Here is a 22,939-nt window from a genome sequence, read left to right on the forward strand (position 1 = left end):
GACGATGCGAGTCAAGAGAAGTCGTGATGTTTTTTTTTTGTTTTTTTTGCCATCATCCACAGCATTGCAGAAAAAAGTAAACAGAAGGGAAAAAAGATGTTTCCCGCGCTAGGTTGTCCATTTGAGCTTGCACTTGTGCAGACTCCGCCGTCGACCCCTAGCCAGGTCCAGTCCAACCCCATCACGTCCGGAATAGCAAAACCCATTGTCCCAATTTATCGTACCCGCACCTCTCAAGCAAGCATGACATTTGCCTCTTTCCTCATTGCCTGGGTAATGCCATAGGCTCCTCTTCAGCCAGCCTCCCTACCCTCACCGATCGCGGCGCGCATGTCAAAGGGGTCCAGCCTAACCTACCTAGCCGAAACGCAAAGAGACTGTCGCTGTGACTAATAAGATCCTTTTCCTCTGCAACCATAATTACTCACATACTTAAAAAACCTGCGAACCCCATCTCCCCCGGATTCTCCACGAACACGAAAGCGATCCTGTCCTGGATCCTGTGGTTTTTTTGGTTTTTTTTTACTTCGCCTCGCGCCCTTTTTCATTCATTTCATTACGTACCTAGACTGTTTTGCGCCTTACACCAAAGTGACCCAAACCTTGTCACAAGGAAATCGACAAAACAGGAAAGAGGCGTATCAACTGGAGGCGGCCGCCGACGACAGAACACAGAGACGGCGACACAGGGAATCATGGCAGGACACGCTCGTCGACCTGACGATATCATGCCGCCTCGCGCTGGTTCGATGGCGAGTGACAATGCCCCGAACCCTGAAAAGGAGCAGAGCGAAGCCGGTAACTCTGGCGTGCTCGGGGAGCTCATCAACCACAAGACTCTGACCTGGTGGTATGTTACTGAGACGGTCTTGACGCGCTGCCCTTGTTGATTGGGCTATCTCTCTTGACCACCGCTGACATGCAAATGATCCGAACGTATCCAGGCAAGGTGGAATAGTGCTCATCGCCGAAACCGTCTCGCTCGGCGTTTTGTCTCTTCCATCCGTGCTCGCCACTCTTGGTTTGATACCTGGTATCATCGTTGTCCTCGCCATGTCGATCATCTCGACATACAGCGGCTGGGTTCTGGGCGAGTTCCGACGGGAGTACCCGCACGTTCTCAACTTTGGCGATGCCCTCGAGGTTATTGGAACTCCGATAGGAATGGGTGGCACGTTTCAGGTCATTTTTGGCTGGTCTCAGGTCTTCTTCCAGGTCTTTGTCATGGCATCGCATATTTTGACGTGGACCATCTGCCTGCTTTGGTTGACCAACGGTAGGGGCGTCTGCTCGATCATCCTAGGCTTCGTGGGCACTCTGATCTTTATCATTTGCAACATGCCCCGGACCCTCAAGCACACTAGCTGGATGTCCATGATCAGCTGCGGCTCAATCACCGCCGCCGTCGTGGTGACGGCCATCGCTGTCACTTTTACCCAGCAGACCTCTCCCTGGAAGCCTGGGCCCGGTATGGACATCGACTTGTTCCGCAAGATCGAGTTCGCGCCCGCATTCCTCGGAGTTACCAACGTTGCTGTTGCCTTTTGTGAGTTTACCTATCCAGTTGGATGGAGGGAGAAGTTGGCATTTCTGGTCCTCCCTCGACCTGGAAGCCTAATGTCGGCACCAGCTAACAATCCCATGACACTTGCAGCCTCCCACTCTTGCTTCTTCTCCGTCATCGACGAGTTCAAGAAGCCCGAAGACTGGCCCAAGGCTCTCGCCTTGCTCCAGATTGCCGACACGGTTCTCTACCTCTTCGCAGCCATCATGATCTACTACTTTGTTGGCAAGGATGTTCCCTCCCCAGCTCTTTCGGCCGCGCCGGGTAAAATCCTCCCCCGTATCATCTGGGGCATTGCGATCCCGACCATCGTCATCGCAGGTGTCATCTACGGCCACGTCGCGTCCAAGTACATCTTTGTGCGCGTCTTCCGCAACTCGGCGCATCTGGAGCGTCGCACCAAGCGTTCCACAGTGGTCTGGATCGCTATCGTCATCGGCCTCTGGGCCATCGCCTGGGTTATCTCGGAGTCGATCCCCGTCTTCAACGGTCTCCTGGGCCTGGTGGCTGCCCTGTTTGTCAGTTGGTTCTCATACGGTCTCCCGGGCTTGTTTTGGCTCTGGATGAACAAGGGAGAGTGGTTCTCTGGTCCCAAGCAGATTGGCAAGTTTGTCGCCAATGTGTTCCTGGTGGTCACGGGCATCATGATATGCACACTGGGCCTATGGGCCTCTGGCAACGACATTGCGATCAGTACGTCGGGTTCTTCAAGCACGGTCTGGAAGTGCCGGTCTCTTTGAGTGTGGTAGTGTGCGAATATTGTTTTATTAATGAGAACATTTGGGGGTTGAAAATTGAGACGATGGCGATGTCTTGGCTGGAGAGATGGGATGAACTTCCCCCTTTTTTTGTTCTTGGTCCATGCCTGATCGATCGAACCGTCTGCGCCAAGACAGGGTCTCTAGTTTCGATGCACAGACACCGGCCCTCTGGGTTTTTTGTTGTTAGAACAAAAGACCTAAGCTCTGTAATTGGCCGTATACAATACACGCATCATGGATTGTTTTTCGCGAGTCTGGCCAGTACAATGAATCTTTTCCCCGCACCAATCTCAGGAGTGCAGAACACACTAACCTGGTAGATAACGAGGACGGATGCGTGGTATGTCAGCTCTGGGAAGATGATGGGGTCGCGTCGCCAATGAGGCGGGGTATCTGTCACGTAACCCAACTCAGTGCTTGGGGGTTGACCGACCTGCTGGAATTGGCCATTGGACCGACCTCTTTTCCAAAAGCAAAAACTCCGCATCGTCCTCGTGCACCTCCCCTTTCATTGGTTGGGGAAGCCAATCAGGATGGGGTCTACTCGCTGAAGAACCTGATTCAACCTTGGCGGTGGGACTCCGCGCAGCCCAGGTCAACAGCTGAACTGCACTGGTTGCTCAGCTTTTCCCCCGGCAAATTCGCAGTGCGGTAAATATCCGAAATAGGGTTGCGACGGGCAGGCTTCGCGGGGAAAAAAAAGGCAAAGGAAATGAGGTGTGATGGATGCACAAGGTGAGGGGTTTGGGAGAGAGTCTTATCGTCGCCTCTTTTTTTTTTGCTGCTTTCACGTTACAACAGTCCGGAAAAAAAGGAAAAAAAAAAACAAAGAAAGAAAAAAAAAGAAGAAAGGAGAGGGGAAAAAATACCGTTCGTGGAATAAACTATACAGCCCAGGACGGACAGGGGCAAAAAAGATGGAAAACATCCCGACTTACGATGCCCTCCCGCCAGTGGATGGAATGCCGGCCGGCTGCGCGTGGGGCGTCTTTGACAAGCCTGGGGAGCCAAAGGACGTCTACGGGACGCTGAACCACCTCACGCCAGAGGTTGTCGCGGCGGCTGGTGCTGAGGTGCGGGATGGGGTTTCGATTTCTTTGAAGTAGGTCGACTTTTTTTTTTTTTTTTCTCTCTTGTAGTCGAAGAAAAGAGAGGAATCTTGCCTCGATTCACTACTTTAAACCAACCCACTTTTAACTACAAGGACTACAAAAAGACTAACCATTCTCCAGCTGGCCCCTGACGGCCCTCAACCACATCCCCATCCCCGGCCGGCGCAAGACGGTGCATCACGTCCGCACGCTCGTCGAGCAGGGCATGGTCAAGGAGGGCGCGACCGGGCTGGACGACGAGCTCGAGTTCAACACCCAGTCGAGCAGCCAGTGGGACAGCTTCGTGCACTGGGCGCACCAGCCGACGGGCGCATCCTACAACGGCTTCAAAGCCACGCCCGACAACGTCGTGGCTTCCTCGGCCGCGCCTACAGTCGACAAGTGGCACGCCAGGGGCGGCGTCGTGGCCCGCGGCGTGCTGGTCGACTTTAAGCGCTGGGCCGACGCCAACGCCAAGGCGTATCACCCGTTTGATGCGTACAGGATCACGGTCGAGGATCTCGAGGAGGTCGCTGCGGCGCAGGGCGTCGAGTTCAAACCGGGGGATGTGCTTTTGGTTCGTACCGGCGTGACGGAGGTCTGGGAGGCGCCGAGCGAGGAGGATTTTGCAAAGATCATGCGCAGGACGATAAGCGGTCTGCACGCGGTGGAGGAGACGGTGCGTTGGCTGTGGGATCGGAGGTTCGCTGCCGTCGTGTGCGATAACAACGCAGTCGAAGCCCTGCCCCCGCTGAATGAGGATGGGGACGTTGGGGAGATGGAAGACCTTTGTGAGTTAACAAGAGCTTCTCTTCTTTTGTGTTGTGTGGCAAGGGACGCTGACAGGAGTATAGTTCTCCACTCTCACTGCCTCGGCCTTCTCGGCATGCCCTTGGGTGAGTTGTGGGATCTTAACAAGCTGTCGGACCACTGCGCAAAGACGGGCCGTTACTCGTTTTTGTTGACGTCGGCCCCGCTGAACGCGGCTGGGCTGGTTGGATCGCCTCCGAACGCGTTGGCGATCTTTTAGAGAGGAGTTTACGGGCTTTATCTTGATAGTAGGAACCAATACAGACTTTTCAGGCACCTGATTTCCCAGGATTTACGATGTGGTTCGCCCATTCTTGCCCACACTGGTCACTGTGGTCAGTACTCAATACTAGTAGAGCGCGTTTGTACAGGCTCCAGACTCCAGGTGACCGTGAACCATTTCGGTATTCTACTAGATAAATCGATGCTGGGCACATCAATGGAGCTACAGAAATATGATCGGAAAGTTCTGGGATAGACACTACCAATACCGCACATAACGAAAATCAAGCCTCAGGGCCATTGCAATATGCGTGAGGCCTGCACCTATCCTCGGCATATCCTCGGCATAGGAATGAACGATTTGTTCACAGGAGGCTCAGCGGCGCGTTCGTTACTGCCTTTATCAATGACGAAGTGCACATTTCATGGAGGTCTCTGACAGGTCTGGCTGGTAATCTTTAGTTCCCTAGGTACCTGTATGCTACTGGCCTTCAGCTGTACTGATGGCTCGGTGGTTCATTGACCTGGACCTCACTCAATCACTTGTCAAGTAGCCTCCAGAATTAAAACAAGTATCTATGTGGACTGATTTTGGCGTTTACACATCTACCCCGTGGACGGGATATTTTTCACCTGTTATATTGTCAGCGTGCATGCTTTCTCTATTCAGAAAATTTCAAATTGGAGGAAACGGGGAAGAGGGCGTTCCAAAACCACATTGAACTGTCTCAAAGAGACGAAGGTCAATGAGGGTAAATTGTGCGGCTGGGAGGTAGGCACTTGAGTAGATGGCAAAAATAACGGTATGTATTTATTGGGAAAGCAGCAGGGCGGGCTACCACCCCTAGGCGTGGGATGTATTGTCGTCATCAGAACAGGTTTCCCCAACGAGTTTTGCACGCACTTTGATCGGACCGGCATCAATGGAACGAGCAATACCAAAGCCAACTCACCGTTGAAAGTCACAGAAAAATCAAGAGCCACAGTCACTCAAAACTCTCGCTCCCTGCCCAAATGTGGGTTCTGAGACGGCGAGCGGGCCCGCGGTCGATGACGTCGTCGGCGCCGGTGCTCTACCGCTGCCCTTGACTCGGCACGCACACTATCACGTCTACTACCATTACGGCTTTGTGACGCGGCTGTCACAGAACTCAATGCCTGAATACGGCCGTACTCACCTTGCTCATAGGCTGGCGGCGGATCTATCCACTCTCCATCCGCTCCGACTGCAACAGGCTGGTTGACAAAAAGATCAAACCCACCCGGCACCTCGAGCTGCAGCGGCACGACTTGGTCAGCATCGACCCCGGCCGGCGGCTCACCTAGCTGCTCAAACAGCACGTCCTCCAACGGCCGCTGATGCTTCCACAGCTGACCCGGCAGGCAAACCCACGTCTGATCCCAGATTCCCCGACTCTGCCACTCGTCCCTTACCTCGGCGTAGACGATATCGTTGATGTTGGCGGGAAGGACCTCGTCCAGCGAGTCGAGCGCCTCCCTCCCACCCCTCAAACCCAGCCGCCACCGCCGGACGCCCATCTCGAGTGTGAAAAGGGCCATGGGGGTGCCAGCAGCGCATGGGGCGGTGTTGCGCGTCCTCGGCCCGGGCCACTCGGCACCATCTGCTGGCGGCGAGCGCAGCAGCGGGTCCCAAGGCCATAGACCGGCCGCCTGCCACCGATGCTTCACCACGCTGCGGGCGGCATCGAGGATCGAGAAGCCGACCTCCACAACGCACAGGCCTTCGGCCACGGCTTGGATCATGGCCTGCGCCTCGTCCAAGAGGTGCGACTCGAACTGGGCTCGCGGGTACGACATGAGACGGTCGCGGGCGATTTCAGCCGCCTGCGAGAGGTACACTTGGACGGCATCGTCGTCCATGGGGATGGCTGCGGGATGGACTTGGAAAGGTGGGTGTGAGCAGGGTTCACGGTTCTGATCAAATCTTGAACTGTTTCTAGTCAGGCTAGGGAACTGCCCGAACTGACAGAAGGTGGAGGAGGGTTGAGACTGACTGGTTGGAAAGGTTCGGGACAGGTGGGCTTTATTTATAATTGTGCTGTCCATTGTGAACTGGGTGTAACAAAGCCATTGTCTTCTTTGTCTACGAGTGCCCAATCATTGTCTTTAAAAATTGCATTGTGCCAATTGTTTTGTATCACAACTTGCATTGTTCTCAAAGCCGGTAAGTGCCTCGTAAAAAGTTGAAGGGATGAAGCATGCTTAACCCTTGGCGATCCGCAAGATATACTCACAGGAGTCCAAAATTCAGCATAGCAGTGAGGGAAATTGAGAAATCAGGGGAGATCGAGAAAAGCCACCTATTGTGACATGCCATCATCAGTCATTGGCAACATTTTGATACCTTTATGGGCTTAAGCGATAGCTTAATTGCGCAGAACTACATATTCGCACTATTGTTCACCGATTTTCTTCGCTTCCGGTTCCCATTACACACGCGATCATGTACTGGGGCAACCAATAGTGATGTAGCAGCCGCCAGCGCTGGTAGACGATGCAGTGGCAACATCCACGATAAACTTCATAACTATTAGTTTCTTGAGTGAATGGCGGCCTCATCAATTGGCAGGTTAGACACTACCTGAGGGGTTTTCTTCAAGACTATACAAGTGAAATGAACGTATCTGCTAGTCACTCAAGCCACGTAGCTTGATTAGCTCTGAAGACCGGTTATTAGACGATACAATCCGAGACAAGCTGGATCATCACGTCAGGACGGCCCGTCAGCTATCTGGATCGAAAATTGGTATGAGCCAAGCCACGTGGAACCGTGGGTTTGGTCCCCTTGGAACTTCTTGATGGACGAAGCTAGGGAAAGGAGTTTGCACGGTACTAGCCCGCTAGTGCCAATTATTCCAGATTCCACATTGGACGTAGCGAAATCGCCGTGGTTCAAGATTGGAGATGGTAGCACAAAGACGAGTGTTTTGGTATAGATTCCTGGGCATCAATTGGGAAATGGTCACTGGAGCTCTCGTGAAGAGCAATCTTAAGCCACATCTTGTGGGCTGTTTTGGAGTTATTCGGACGCTGATCTCACTCAATTCTGGCGTTTCTAATTTGAAATGTAGGTCAAGGGTGAAAGCCAAGATTGACTGGCTGGCTGGTAAAAGTCTGAGCCGCTCAGATGCTTAAATATTGGAAAACTTAACGAATCAGCTGACCAACATGCCAAACCAAGTGCATTCGTGAGCTGATTCACGCTAGCAGCCTTATCATCGCGCAGGGATAAAGCTCTTCTAAGCCTCTTCGTCCGAACGTATCTATGAAGACGCTAACCTGCTATATTATACGGAGAATACTTTTGACCCTCGTCATCCCAACATTTGATGGCGCAGGCTTTTTTAACGTTGGAGCAGTGAAAAGGCTAGCGTGATGCAATCCAGACCTCACCAGGGGCTTTTAACAAGTTTAGTTGTTGCGGCTGAACCTCCTGAAGAGCGAGACATCTCAATATTCTAGGCCTCTAGTTTGATGCTGTAGACACATCGCCTTGCTGACAATATTTTATTTTGTGATTTTAGCGTCACGCACCGTTCGGAGTATAAAACACACATGCCAAGAAACTCCAAAATTTGATTTTCTTGGTATCGCAACACATACAATCATCACGAACAGTCATTACATACCCTCAAACTCGTTATAAATACTTCCAAGCTACACACTCCGTTGTACACAATCCCAACATGCTCTTCAGCAGATCCACTGTCGCACTCTTGCTTGCCACACTTACTCATCTCTCATTGATCGCGGCTGAAAATGCAGAAGACAGTGTCAAAGTAAAGGGCGGCCGCGGCGGAGGCAAGAGGCCTCCCCCACCTAAAAAGACCAAGCCGTCGCATCAGCCGGTACCGACACACGCAGCGGGCACAGGCACCGGATTCGGCGGCGGCAAGCAGGATTTTGATCCCAGGGGTCTCTTTTGCAATGTTGACAGCGGTACGTGCACGTGAAAATCAAGTTTATCTCCTCCCACTGGTGTATAAGAATCGTGATGAATCATGAGTTGTTGAAGACATGTAATATGACGAAGATACTGACAGACACCGCTGGATTGAATTTAGATTGCACTGATGCGGGCTACCCATTCTGCCGGTGCGCCTATGTCTTGTTCGGCATGCAGGTTGGACAGAATCCCGAGTTTACATATCTCTGTGCTAGCCACTGTGGTGCTAATGGCTGTCTCCCCAACTGCGAGAACTGCATGCCGTGCAAGAGGGATTTGAGCGATGAAACGACTCGGACTCTGGAGGCAGAGTTGTTTGAACTGGAATACTCTTAGATCTGTTGTATGTTCTTGGAACTCAGCATGTCGTTGTCTCTGAGTCTATCGGTGAATCTCGCATAAAGGTCTATCAAGCTTGACATTTAATAGGATAAAAATAAGGTTAAGGATGTCGCCAACTTAACCACTTTGTTTCATTTACAGATTTTCTATTACGGGGATGACAAGGGCGTCTTTGCATTGGAATGCCATCGCATCCAATTGGCCGGCTGTGACATCTTTGTAGCATGCACCGGGTGACGTCCAGCGGAAATTGTCGACAACGAAACAAAAGACAAAGCGGAAACATAATATTTGAGGAATCTTTACACCTTAAGGGCAGTTTTAAATGTTAAAGAAAACCAGATAATGTTTTAAAATGATGAAAGTTTCCGGCCTTTTAAAAACAATTTTTTGCAGAAACTTAGTCCCGTGGACAACCCAACTCGCGCCGTTAAAGTAACGTTTCGATATTTTCGAACGTTTTATAATTGGCAATCACGTTTAAACGTATAATTGGGCCGTCAAGGGACACTGGCACTCCTGCCAAAGAACAAAAGCAGGCGAAAAACAAGCCAACAACGGATTGGATATTAAAAATAAGTTTATTAGATTTTGTGTTTCCATCGGCACGTGGCCGAAAATATTCAATTCAAAATTTCTAAAAAAGGAAAGCGGGGCAAATCAACAATCGTCCAACTATTATACCCCTGCGTATAGGCATAAACTAGCTGTTCCCTTTTTAACACTTGCTCTATCATTTTCTTTTGGAAGAGAATAGCAAAATCGGCGGTGTTATAACTTTGGACGAGGCCTACAAATACATGCGCGGCGATACCGAGAGCCCCGAATCGTCAAACTTGCGCACTTTCACCAGAATTAAACAATGTATATAATATTTATATGTTTTCTATTTTCGGCTGCATAAAATAACTAAACTATAAATATGCTTCTAAATAATGCAATAATGTTAAGCCACTTTTAAATGTTAAAACTGAAACAACTAATAATATAAAAATTATTTATATCAATTTGCGGTGGATTTTTCTTTTTCCTTTTCTGTACTTTTTTTGCACCAATAGGGTTTGGTTCAATATATATTGGCGTCATTACGTTAGTGCTTTTTGCCGAATTGACCCGCTCTTTTCTCTTCTTTCCAAAACAAAGAAAAAAACCACAAAATAAAAACGTTTGTTGTTTATTTTATTTCAATCCGGTCTCGGCTTAAAATGCACGTTTTTAATTTCGCCATTATTTTGTTTACCGCCTCGGCCGGTCTGGTTTCGGCCGCTGGTAGAGACCAGTATTTTCCACGTAAAATATACCAATATCGGCCTGGAACCGGCAATCGAATGGCCAATAATCAACAGACGGTTCCGACAAGAAGATTTAAATTGCCCAAAATTCCCCTTTTTAAAAAGCTACGAGGCAAGAAGAATGAAGAGGAGGAACCCACAACATGTCCCGCATTTGACTACGCCGGGAACGCAGAAGAAACGTCCGAAAGGCATTGCTGCTTTAGCCCAGGCCCAAATAAGCCGCCGGGGAGGGACGGAGTTCATTGCTGCTACCTTAAAGGAGCCACACCGCTAGCTCACCAAAAGCAGTTGTCTTGTGGGCATAATCACTTCTCTAGTCATTACGAGTTCTCTCGTTTTAAAGGCTGCAACGAGGGCACGATCGAGCCCTTGGACAAGTGCATGGGGGTTGTTATGATTGGAGGTTATAAACAGGCATAAAATATTATTAGAAACTAATATTATTCCCTTTCGATTTAATTTCGATTCCCTGTGTTTGATTTCTCGAAAGCCTCGCATTCGGCTTTTTCTCCTTCATTGTTTTGCGTTTTGTTCTTTTTGGTTTGATTTTGCTTCTTCTACACTTTGACTTAACCTTCGTTTTTGTTCCTCTTTTCAGTTTTTGTCATTACTCGTTCCCGTTGTTTTTTATTTTGCCCTGAAATACCAAAAGAAAAACAAATACAAACGGAGCGTAAAAAGTTCTAATTGAGCAGTCAAATTTTGTAGCCAATACTTAAAATATACACATTATATTAATGTTCCGATTTCAATCTTACATTATTCACCCTTTGAAAATTGTGAATTCCATTTAACTCCTTTATTGTTGGCTGGACGAACCGAATTCCGCAACCCTGAATAAATTGAAAAGCCAGAGTCGGTGGTGTGATTGGGACTTTTGTCGCAGGCTTCGCTGTATTTTACGGGAAAGCGTGATAAACTCATGGAAGAAATTGGCGAAATTAAATTATATGGCGCTGTGTTGGTAGCAGTAGCCAAAAATGCAATTGCGAAAGTGGAATCCGCAAAGTAGTTGTCCTATAACATAACGTTGCGTACCCCCTGTTCGGCACCCCCCCTGTTCGGCACCCAAAAATAACAACACTTTTATTTTTATCCTCCAACTTCTATTATAAATATCTCGATGAATCTTTCACTTTTGGATTTACTTTTTTCTAATCTTGATTCTCCATTTTCCAATGAAGCAATATACTGAAAAACAGCTTATATCTGCAATTAACGACGTCAATAATGGCAATCCAATTGCAAAAACCTCCCGAAAATGGGGAATACCTAGGTCTACACTTCAAAGTCGACTTAAAGGTTCTCAAGCTTATAAAAAAGCACAAAGCCCTTTTCAAAGGCTTTCTACGGAACAGGAAAAGCATTTGGCTGATTGGGTACTTACCCAAACAGCTTTAGGGCTTCCGCCAACGCATCAAGAATTACGCTTTTTTGCCGAACGAATTCTTCAAGCCGCCGGAGAGACAAAAGGCCTTGGAAAACGTTGGATAACTCGTTTTTTGGCTCGTTATCCAATCCTTAAGACCCAAAGGCCCCGTCGAATAGATAACGCCCGGGTTAATGGCGCTACTACGGAGGTAATTAAATCTTGGTGGCTTTATATTACGAACCCGGTTATTAACGCTATTAAACCGGAAAACCGTTGGAATATGGACGAAACCGGTATAATGGAAGGTAAAGGATCTAACGGCCTGGTATTAGGGCTTAACGGGATCCGGCCGTTGCAACGGAAAGAGCCCGGAACGCGGGGTTGGACGACTATAATCGAATGTATATCGGCTACGGGCGTTGCCCTCCCTCCCCTTGTTATATTTAAGGGAAAAAACGTACAACAACAATGGTTTCCGACGGATTTAAGCCTTTTCGATAATTGGAAATTTCACGCAACCGAAAACGGGTGGACAAATAACGAAACGGCTATCGAATGGTTAAAAAAAATGTTTATTCCGTATACCCAACCTTTAACCCCTGAAAAGCGGTTATTAGTTTTGGATGGCCATAGATCACATATAACGGACGAATTTATACTTTTTTGCTTGTAAAATAATATTCAACTCCTATATTTACCCCCTCATTCGTTACACGTTCTCCAACCATTGGATCTATCGGTTTTTGGGCCGTTAAAAGAAGCTTATCGACGTCAACTTGGATTTGTTAGCCAATTTTGCTGTTCAACAATTATTGGAAAACGAAATTTCCTACTTTGTTATCGAAAAGCCAGATTAAAAGCATTTATAGCAAAAACCATTCAATCTGGTTGGCGTACAACGGGGTTATGGCCGGTAAACTTGGTTAAACCACTTTTAAGCCCTTTTTTGTTAAAAAATAGCAACGCCAACGTTATAAAAGATAAAAACAACGGTTTGCAAAGGGATAAAACACCGGAAAGCCCAGCCCAAAAAATTAACGACCCGTCTTTACTTATTTGGAAAACCCCTAAAACGACCCGAGATGTCCGATTTCAACTGCAAAAACTTTCCCAATCCAACAAAACCAACGCTACTTCACGTCTTTTATTTGCAAAAGTCCAAAAAAGCTTCGAAGCTAAAGATACCCTTTTGGCTAGCGCCCAGCAAAAAATCAGCTTATTGGAAGCACAACTGGAGGCAATACGGCCGGTTAAAAGGAGGAGGGTGGTTCCGGATCCAAACGAGCTTTTGGTTAACAAACAGAACATTATTGGATTGCAGGAAAAGGATATAGAAAATTTGGAACCTTTAGCTGATGAAGAAGAGGTTAATGAACCGGAGAAGCGTGAAAACGATTGTATTTTTGTCCGTTGATAATTTTATATTTAAATCAGCTTATAAAAGTAGGCATTTCGTTGTTAGATTTTCAGGGTGCCGAACAGGGGGGGTGCCGAACAGGGGGTACGCAACGTTAAAGTCTAGCTGGATAGGGTCAACGAACCACTAAAATTTAATAGCGTCACGCTTGTAAAGTGCAAATCTAATCTCGTATTCATAACACTCTTTCCGGTTTGGCGTATGAGAGGCGCATTTGTTACTGCACCTATAAACGCCTAACCTAGTTGTTAAACAACCAGGATCGCACTAAATTACGTATCTCAATAGCTTGAGAAGTATGACGAATATAAATATTCAATGATTCTAGTACTTACATGTATCTCCTCCTGGCGTGAATTGTATCATCGCGAGAGGCATGCCGTATAAGAGGGATTTAAGCAGTGAAACGACTCGGACACTGGGGGTAGAGCTATTTAAGCAGGAGTAATCCTATGTTCAGTTCGGTGTATTTGGAGTTCACTATTTGGTTGTTTATCGGGTCTAGTAGGAAGCGTTTGTTGAAGATTTGCTAAGCCCTATATTAAGTATGAACATTCTTTTGTCGAGGTGTTACTTTTTTCGAATCTTTTCTTGACCATGGAGTCCCCATGCATGGCGTGCTTTCCTACTCACAGAAATTCAGAAATGACACGGATCAGGTAAGTGGTGTCCTTAGGCATCCCTATTTACTCCAGTGACTTTTGGCTGTATCCGAGACCATCCGCGCAGCCTGACCACCCACAGGTGTAACGCAGCAGCTCCGCGCTGACATATGGATCCATCCCATCATGTCAAAGCCAAGGCGGTAGGCCGCAAGAGCTGTATGAAATACCGACACCCGCTCATTTTCTGCTTGCGCTTATGGGTAGATAGTCGGTCGAGCTCACTCTTATTGACGAGAACAATCAGAGAGCTCTTGTCATCACAAAGGTCTGCTCTCACAACGAGCCCCAAAGACTCTCGCATTTGTCCTTGCACTCAATATGGCTGTGAGCCGGTCGACCACTTTTTTAAATGGATTTGCTTTGAGGTCCCAGCCCACGACGTGTTTCCTATCGCAAAAGACTCGTCGACGCTACTCTGCGGAGTCCTATCCGCATGGTCGAGCTTCTACTCAAATCAGTTCAAAGTTTCCGTATAGACATGTCGGGAGGCAACAGCAGCGGAGCAATTCGCATTCTCACTTTTTCAAGCTCTCAACTTGTCGCATACATGCCGCGACCCTTCCCTGACAGCAAAATGGAGGTATCAAGGAACTACACCATCGCGAGAGGAAGCCGACGAGATCAACGACGCTCGAGCCGAATCGCTTCAAAAGTTCGAAGCACTCGTCGCGGAGCTCACGCTCGATTACGAACGTGGTGCCGATGACGGAAACCCGTTCCGGGTCGCAAACCCTAAGGAGTTTTGGCTTGATTGCTGGGCCTCTGGCGTCCACCATGTACTGGTGGAGCTTGAAAGTCTAGAGTTGACACAGGAAGAGAAACAGGCCGCCGAGGATGTTGGCGTCGTTTGGTAAGGTCCTGAGAGGTTTTCGGGGCCAGGGAACACACCATATTATTCAGATGAATCGCATGGGTCAGATGATCAAGAATCTGATGTGACGATGGAAGCGTTTCGGGAGAGATTGCAGGAGATCACTCAGAATACCTGATTGGAAGTTGTTTCTTCCGCTTACCAGTTGGTAAATAAAGAGCTTAGGCTTATACTCAGAAAATTCCCATGTTTTTAATGGATCTGTTAAGAGAAACCTGCCAGACGCTTCCGCATCATCCAAGTTTTGCGCAAGTGTAGGGCTGAATGGAGTTTCGTGTTCCTGTCAATCCGCAAGTGTCGGAAAGAGGCTGCTGTATTACGTATGTGATCCCTCAAAAGCAACTTTGAGATGATGGTAGGAGGGCAAAACAAAACCCCTATTTTTTGGGTTCAAGCATCTACCATGGACACTTACAAAGCCAAAGGAGGCAATGTCGCTACAGTCACCGTCTTGAAATCACCGTACTCGATTAAGTGTCGACGGGAAGGGCGGAGGGATCCTCCTTGAAGTCTCAGGGGCTGACTCGATTGCGGCTAATCTTAAATCTAGTCGTATACTCCCCCCTTAGTTTGAATCATTGACAAGGTGGGTCTGATAATGGAAAGATGAGTCTTTCAACAATGGGAAATCGTGAATTCAGCTACGCAGCTAAGCTGTCGGTTCTTTGATCGCTAAGATCGAAAAGAGATAATATGTCAGGGTCTGTATAGAGACAATATGTCAGGGTCAGTATAGAGATAATACGTCAGGGTCTGGATGGAGATATTGATGATCCCTTAACTGGCTGTCTGCCATTTCCGTCCGTCTTATATCGAAAAATCACTGAATCGTCGCGGTAGAATGTATATCAGTGGAGGTTAATTTAGATAGAGGTGGCTTTTGTCCCACTTTTCATGTCTTCCCAAATTTAGGTTGACAAAACCGCCTCACTTGGGGGCTGTGCGTCATTAGAGTTTGATAATCCTTGTTTGACATTTTCGAGGATCCATTAACGCGGTTACCCTAAAAAAAAAAACCCAATGCTGTGGTTCCAGTCCGGCACGGCGGCTCGTGGGGAATAAGAGCGACAATTATAAATGATTTCCAGCCGCCCGCCATGGAAATCCACTTTCTTTTGGTTCCTCATCAGCATCAGCCAGTCATTCTTTCATACCAAGCTTGTGCATCCAATCAACGTCCATTCGGCAACGAGTAATCTGCTCTCCAGCAATTCCTTTGCCTGTCATTCCTTCGGACTTGAACATCCCAATTTCATTTTTCATTCCTTTCGAGAGCCCATCAAACGCACGCCAAAATGGTCTCCTTCAGTACTCTCATGCTCGCCGCCGCGGCATCCCTCGCCGCAGAGGCCACCAATATACCCCGTGGTGGCACAAGCACGACGCCAATCTGGAACACACTACCAGATACACCGGCTCTGCCCTTACCAATCTCCAGCACCTTGTACCCTATCAACGGCGTCAATCTCTGGTTGCAAAAGTACAACGAGGTCAAGGGCCGCGTCCCCATTGTCATGTCGCACGGCGGCCTGGGCCACAGCGCCTACTTTGCCGCCGTGATCCAGGAGCTCATCAAAAGGGGCCACTACGTCATCGCCAGCGATCGTCGCGGCCACGGGCGCAGCACCTTCAACTCTGACGACAAGTTCACGTTCGACATGTTTGCGCAGGACCAGGACGCGCTGCTCAAAGCCGTCGGCGTCACCAAGTACATCTTTGTCGGTTGGTCCGACGGCGCCATCCAGGGGCTGTCGGCACTTATGAACCCTACCCTGGCGCAGCCGATTCAAAAGGCGTTCCTCTTTGGCACCACCGCGAGTCCCAATGACGAGAACCCGACCTTTAAGACCAACCCGATCTTGTCCCAATTTATAACGCGCGTCGCGGCAGAGTACGCACAGCTGCAGCCCAGAGCAAACTTCAGGTTGTTCGGCACAAAGGTCAGCGAGCTGGAGGCCTCTTTGCCGAACTTCACCCCCGCCGACTTTGCAAAGGTCGACGGGACCAAGGTCACCCTGTGTGAGGCAGAACACGAGGAGGCGGTTATCAAGGGCACCGGGCAAAAGATCAGCCAGCTGATCAGGGGGAGCAAGTTTGTCACGCTCCGGGGAGGCAGCCACTTTGCGCCATTGCAGATTCCGGGCAAGTTTGCTGATGCCATTGAGGCTTTCTTGAGGGCATAAGATGCGGTTCTTTGGACTTGGGGATGAATTGTGTGGATCGGGACGTATTTTTTGACACACACTAAAGAACAACGTGCAGCCTGAATTATAGGGTAGGAAAGCCATATATTGGGTCAAATAGCGCTATCTAGCCAAAAAAAAAAAGCGCGGAGGCTTTTTTATCCTGCTCCTAACGCTGATTTAGCGCTCGCTGTCATGTGATGACTCGATTTATCGGATTATTCAATGCGACATTTTTTATAGATTTTTAGCTTGAATAGACATTTTGCGAACTTGAGTATTCACAGGTCTAGAGCTTGTTGAGTGAAGGTGTTGTGTCGCCTAGTAATTTCTGTGCAAGCTCTTCAGCATTTCCAAGCAGGAGAGAAATAAGATGGTTTGGTGTAGAATTAAAGATGCCGATATTCACCTTAACTCTCTATTATTCTGCGACACAGTCAAACATTTACCCACTTTTCATGATATAATTCAATGCTCTGAAGCTTGGTAAGAGACAAAGAAAATGAGCGATCCTTTGTGCACTTGCTGTCTTTCCACGCCAAGTTTAATACAGGAGTGGTCGTAGCCACTCCTCTGCTAACATGTTTTTACGAGAGGGAGTAGGAGCAATATCCATCACCGTTATTTCCATTTGCTCACGCCAGTTTATACTTCAGGCTTCGTACGGCTTGCTTGACGAATGCATCTCACGCATTATTGGTTTGCTCGTTTTTGAGACCATGTGATCCCAAGCTTGAGTATTGGTTTGCATTGATACACAGCACGAGTTCATTGATATTTTTGTTAAAAACAGATCAGACAGAGAGTTCCGTGAAAATGTTTCTTTTTGATTTGAACAATAACCAGATCAATGAAAGAGTCATTCATCTCCCACAGAATCATCTAATAATGCTAAATGTTTGCCCAAAAGTCTCAAAAAAACGAGTATGAGCCTTATTGAGAACTAAGCAATGCCCCTTATGCATCACTTTGGAATGTGTGACTTTTTCTGTTGGGCTGAAATGGTCCCCCTGTCAAACTATAGTATGTATACCCCTTTGGTACATTACAGTTAACGTTTGCGCATTGACCCTGAGCCTGGCAAGTATGTCGACCGCCCAAGACGCCAACCACCTCGCCCAGATTGAAGTGTGTTGCTTCGGCGAGGGGTCCAGTGTCCCGGCCGCCAGTTGGGGGAAACCGAATAACAACTCTGCAATCGTATAGAGGTATGTTTGCCTCCGAAGCCAAGGTGTTGTACTCGGGGTTCCCGTTCTCAGCAAAATAAGTTGTTCTTCTGGTAGGCCAGCTTTTCCCGAAAATGTCGAGCCTCCAACTCCGAGGCATCGTGCAGCGTAAAGTACTGCAAGACGGACCTACCTCGCACTCATATTGACCTTTCAAGACCTTAATCTTCTCGTTAAAATTGAGGTGGGTTATTTCGGCAAGCCCAGAGCTGCCTTCACTACCCGGACGAAAAATTTTAACTCCGCAGGCGTAGCTGGGATCGCTGGTAAACCAGGTGGTCTCTTCAGGCCGCCTACCGGGAGGTGGTCGGTTTGACGCTTCGGATTTCCCCGTCCACCCCGCAAAAGCGAATGATGGGGAAAGGGCCAGAGCGGCAGCGGCAGCAAAGAATGTTTTGACCTGCATAGCTGTGGTGTTGAGCGTCCAAGCTGGCCAGGATTTGATTTTTGTTAAGGAAATAGATATGGTAATTATTCCTTGTAAATACCCCTAGACCAAAGTGGTAAGGCTTTGTAGTGTCGATGTCACCAAAGGGCTGTGGAGAAGGATAAAGGAAAGACTTCTAATTTGGTGACTTTGAAAGAATGAGGTTCAAAGGTGTATTTTGTTGAAGATGGGAATTAGAGAGGAAGGGGAGAGGGAGTTAAATAATTGTAAAATCAACAGCGATTATATTAAGAAAATGCATGTAACGAAATAATAGCCAGTTGCGAGAAACTGAAATAGATTGATTCATCGGCCGGCATTGCGGACTATTTTTTGCATGTTGAATTCTATCTAAATATAAAAAATGATTGTCCTATCCTTGATCGCAAAGTCACCAAAATAAAATTTATTCGTAAATTTCCGGGTTGACCGATCACCTTTTCAAGGAGACCGCAGTGTAATCACTACTCATGGTATTTACGTCGGGCTCCGCTTTCATGCACCAAGTGGTTTAACTCTTGTTAATGAGAACTCTACTACAGTAGGTGTGCAATTTTATTGCAACCACCACGGTGGGGGTTTGACCCTGTTGGGTTGCAATATTTTTGCACAGGTGCTATACCTTTTCATTCTTCATCCGGTACTCCAGATACCCTGGTCCACTTGTAGGTAATGGCTTTTCAAGACCACTTTAATTAGCGCACAAAGCATATAATTAAACTTTACGAGGAGCGTAATAATGGCATGTCCTCGGTTTGAGTCGAGCGCATTTTGGTTCGGCCTTTCAGAGATAAATAGTGGGCCTCTTTTCGCAGCTCACTTTTGTTCCGTGGGCGCTGGAGCTGCTCCCTAATCGCGATCTTTTGTCACGTTCATACCAGGAGGAGTGAGTAGGCTGGGGGGTTTGGTCGCACTCGCAGCTTTACTGGCCGTCTACTGTTCCTGGCTTCCCCCAGGATTTAAATCTGTATTTGCAGGAGTGACAACAGCGTATATATGATATATGTGACATTTAAACCTTGAGATGACCAGACCCTAACCCTAACCCCTGACCAACAACGCACCAGAGTTGGCAGCTTTCATGCGCGTCGCGTCAAGCTCAGCAGCTTTGTTTATTTCCTTTCCTCTCCTCGGAGTAGAATCTCCGTCGATAGGTGCCAACCGACGAGCTTCCGTGCTATGCTTAGCCTAGCTGTGACACCGAACAGGGTGTACGCAACGTTATTTGTTGTTTTACATTGTCTTGGTTAATTTCCACCAAGTCCTATCTAGTTTTTACTGGTTGAAAATGAAAAAAAAGGGTTCTCAACAAATATCATTATTATACAGATTATTTTTTCCTGATTTTAGTAAACAAAGTAACAGAATAATTTCGGGGAAATAGTTCACTGAATTAAAACTCTAAAGCGTCGAAGGCGCCTTGTATATCGCATATCACTATCGTAACTGCTTTCCCCGCTGGCAAGGCCATTTTATATCGTGCACAAGAGCGCAGATAAGGTCTATTGCAAATTTGCGTGGAAACGTCCCTCGTATGTCGGACCCGGAATTCCGTGTTGGACGATATGTTAGGTTGAATGGGAATAACTCTAAGCAAAGGTTTCTTTTTTTTCAAAAAAAGAAAAAGGCTGGGTTTCCATATATTTACATCTTCTTAATGCATAACTGAAAGTTGAAAAATTAGAATGACAATCAAAAGCGGTAACACCCCAGAAAGAACGGAGGGTCGCACCGGACCCGAATATTACGTTGTTGGGGCTTAGGGAGGTTCAACAGGCCCACAAATAAGGCTAGTGCAATTCAGGTCGATTGTGAAGAACCTCCTGAATTTGACGAATCTGGTCATATAATTAACCGTATTATCGCCGTTAGTTCGATGGTTAATATTACAGGTTATTATACGGCCTCATGTTTTGGGATGGTGATTTTCAGGGGTAGACACTAGGGGCGGGGTCCCAACTTACGTGACTTGTCAGGACCGCGCACTTAGTATCGCGCAATTTCTGCCGGATACTATTTTCAACTTGAGGCATATTCTTTATCATGGCCAGGCATATATTGGAGGACCTCAGCATATTAGGCCCTAAAAGCCCTAACCCTACATATGTGGCCTATATGGTTGTAGTGGTAGCGCACGGGGCTCGAGCAGGGTAGGACTATGTTGAGGGCCCGGAGGCTGCCGAGAATTGGAACTTTATATGAAAACACCACAGAATTTCGCGACATCACATTTTTTCTGGCCTTTTTGGCTTCATTTGAACGCGGGATTTGTGCAGTCTACGGGGTGAGTGCACGGTGCACAGAACTGTGCATGCGCTTTCTAGCCGCGTGATAGACCGCACGGATTCACGCACACTTTGGGCGTTGTTGTTACCTGTTTTTATCAGTAGCCTAGCTTTGATCATGACATATATTCAAACTTTGCTATATTGTATAGCGAACCTATCCTTATTTTGGCAGCCATTTGAGGTTACATAATTCTTCTATTATATAATCTTAGGTTCTGCTGACAGTATTTCTTTGGGCGAATGTCGTTAAGGGCGGTGGAACCCCACCTGGTCTCCCTGGTACCGGCCCGACCTTGTGTGCTGGTCGTCGCAGGTGCCGACGTTGATATTAGAAAGAAGTTGAGTGAAACTGCTCTGCAAAGCCCTGCAAAGGGTAGATTAGTGCAGGTACTAGTAAGGAGGGTTCAAAAAGCCAATATATATTCCGACCGGTTTCGGTTAAACTAAGCACTATTGGCGTTGTAGTTGAGGATAGACGTTTTGTCGAGGCATAGTTCGCAGGGTCATATACATCATCCACGTTAACATTGAGAAAACAGACTGTGTAGCGTATAGCATTGAAAAGGTACATCTTTAAAAACACCCCCAAATATTGTCCAGTTTGACTTTTAAAAGTTGACTGGCTTTACTTTCCCATCGGCGCGTGCCCCCACGATAGAAATCCTGCCGTTTTCCTCGTAACTAGCTTCACAGTTCGTGTTGTTAAAAGTAACCCATACCCCCATAATTTCGTGACTTTCTCCTGACGGAAGTGTGCCCCGAAGTAGGACAGTATTCGGTCTAGCTATATCATAAACGATATAATTGCATGGAATTGCGGTGACGCTTAGAGTATAAGCAAGAGCGGCCGCGGCGGCGGTTGTAGTCCAGAAATTCATAATGGTAAAATGTAAAACGCGGAAGGTATACACTTTAAATAACGGTATGAAAATTTGGAATAAGAAACGTTAATTAATATAAAAAGAGATTTGAAAGGTAGGTTGGAGGTTTTTTCTAGGCAAGCGTGGCGTCTTTTATAAAGATATGTGAAAGTATTAACGTTATTAAAATAACTAAAAATAGCACAATTAAGCTATAATAAAAAGGTCTGGTATATTTTTAGTAAAACTCGCCATCTTTACAAGCAAATAAACCCCTTTACACTAATAGTGGGAACTAGAAGAGTTTGGAAAGTGTGCTTTGACTAATTTCGAAAGATTAAACAGCGGTATTATGAAAGTAGGCCTCCCGGAGAAAAGGAGCCGCGAGGTGGATAAACGGATCGTCGCAGTTTTTAACGAGCACCGAAATAAAAGTTAAAAGTTAAAGTTAGTTATATATAGTTAATATTATTAATTTTCTTTATAAATGAAATATATTAACAAGTTTACAGTGTTTTAAGTGTTACTCTCGGATATTCTAATCCGTTAACGGAACGGTTAATTTATTAAACTCGGAATAAAAGCTATATACTGTAATATGTGAGCGGATTTTGAATAGTTTTTACCTTCTTTTAACTATGTAAAAATATTTATATTTAATTTATTTTTTTAAAAGATGTATTTTTAGAGGTTTTTAATTAAATTAAATATTTGGGGTTTCCGCTACATGTGAGTATATATAGTCCGTTCTTCAGGTATCCATTTACTTCTGTAAATTTAAAAAGGTTTGGTATTATTTATGGAAAATAATATACTTTAGCTTAAATCTTGCTTTTTACGTTTACATTATAAGCAGTAATGAGAATTAGGAAAATAAAAATATTTTAACATACGCTTATACAAATTCTTTGGGGCTCGGTGGCTTTAATTTCGGTTAATATTTATATTAATGTTGGTAATTTCCGCAAATAATCGTAATGTTATAATATAATTTAATAACCTGACCTGAATATAACAGAATGAAAAAGAAACAAGAAAATCAAGGTACCGTAACCTTTTATTAAATAAAATATAAATATTATTAGTAATAATTAACTATGTATTTAAACATGTTAAAATAATAAGATACTAGGATATAAATAAAGAAAAATACTTTTATATAAAATTTCAAAAACAGGTTTATTTATAATATATTATAATTATATTTTATCCACCAGTATAAGTTTCCAAACCTGTTTTCCCCCAGCTTTCTTATATTGCGTTACTTTAAGCTTAGCGATTTGTAAATAATTAAAAGTATATACAGAATTAAATTTGTAAACAATATATTATTTATACTGTTAAGTGTTATGCATGGTAGAATATTATATTTTAACATTTAAACTGTTATATTATCTTTACATAATTAATACTGGCGTAAACAAAAGCCTTATCCTTTATTTACCGGCGGTTCAAACCACTTAAAACTCCATTTATATTACTGTAATTACTAATAAAGTTTATATCATTTATAATATTTATTATTACCTTATTATAGTAAAAGACATATTACCCCCACTATGTTGATAAAACGTATAA

At 46.1% G+C, this 22,939-nt stretch overlaps 6 protein-coding genes across 6 annotated transcripts; 5 read left to right on the forward strand and 1 right to left on the reverse strand.

Annotated features, from left to right (window-relative positions):
* Positions 1-492: 492 nt before the first annotated feature.
* PgNI_00112 (uncharacterized protein) lies at positions 493-2,304 on the forward strand (the record flags this gene model as incomplete). The annotated part of the gene is made up of 2 exons (XM_031120196.1): positions 493-850; positions 945-2,304. Exons 1-2 carry the CDS (start codon positions 696-698, stop codon positions 2,302-2,304), a joined length of 1,515 nt encoding a protein of 504 aa, XP_030986073.1. The 5' UTR covers positions 493-695.
* A 788-nt stretch (positions 2,305-3,092) lies between these two features.
* On the forward strand, positions 3,093-4,559 carry PgNI_00113 (uncharacterized protein; the record flags this gene model as incomplete). The annotated part of the gene is made up of 3 exons (XM_031120197.1): positions 3,093-3,427; positions 3,558-4,207; positions 4,271-4,559. Coding segments are annotated over 3 exons (1,161 nt in total), but the record flags the coding sequence as incomplete, so codon positions are not given.
* Positions 4,560-5,438: 879 nt separating this feature from the next.
* Positions 5,439-6,329, reverse strand: PgNI_00114 (uncharacterized protein; the record flags this gene model as incomplete). Its single annotated transcript, XM_031120198.1, has 1 exon — positions 5,439-6,329. The coding sequence occupies one exon, from the start codon at positions 6,327-6,329 to the stop codon at positions 5,439-5,441; it is 891 nt and encodes a 296-aa protein (XP_030986067.1).
* A 1,826-nt stretch (positions 6,330-8,155) lies between these two features.
* Positions 8,156-8,751, forward strand: PgNI_00115 (uncharacterized protein; the record flags this gene model as incomplete). Its single annotated transcript, XM_031120199.1, has 2 exons — positions 8,156-8,408; positions 8,534-8,751. The coding sequence occupies 2 exons, from the start codon at positions 8,156-8,158 to the stop codon at positions 8,749-8,751; spliced, it is 471 nt and encodes a 156-aa protein (XP_030986066.1).
* Positions 8,752-13,824: 5,073 nt separating this feature from the next.
* PgNI_00116 (uncharacterized protein) lies at positions 13,825-14,360 on the forward strand (the record flags this gene model as incomplete). Its single annotated transcript, XM_031120200.1, has 2 exons — positions 13,825-13,830; positions 13,983-14,360. 2 exons carry the CDS (start codon positions 13,825-13,827, stop codon positions 14,358-14,360), a joined length of 384 nt encoding a protein of 127 aa, XP_030986069.1.
* A 1,312-nt stretch (positions 14,361-15,672) lies between these two features.
* On the forward strand, positions 15,673-16,560 carry PgNI_00117 (uncharacterized protein; the record flags this gene model as incomplete). Its single annotated transcript, XM_031120201.1, has 1 exon — positions 15,673-16,560. The coding sequence occupies one exon, from the start codon at positions 15,673-15,675 to the stop codon at positions 16,558-16,560; it is 888 nt and encodes a 295-aa protein (XP_030986068.1).
* Positions 16,561-22,939: the final 6,379 nt, after the last annotated feature.

This window comes from Pyricularia grisea, assembly GCF_004355905.1.
Source record: "Pyricularia grisea strain NI907 chromosome Unknown Pyricularia_grisea_NI907_Scaffold_1, whole genome shotgun sequence".
NCBI lineage: Eukaryota > Fungi > Ascomycota > Sordariomycetes > Magnaporthales > Pyriculariaceae > Pyricularia > Pyricularia grisea.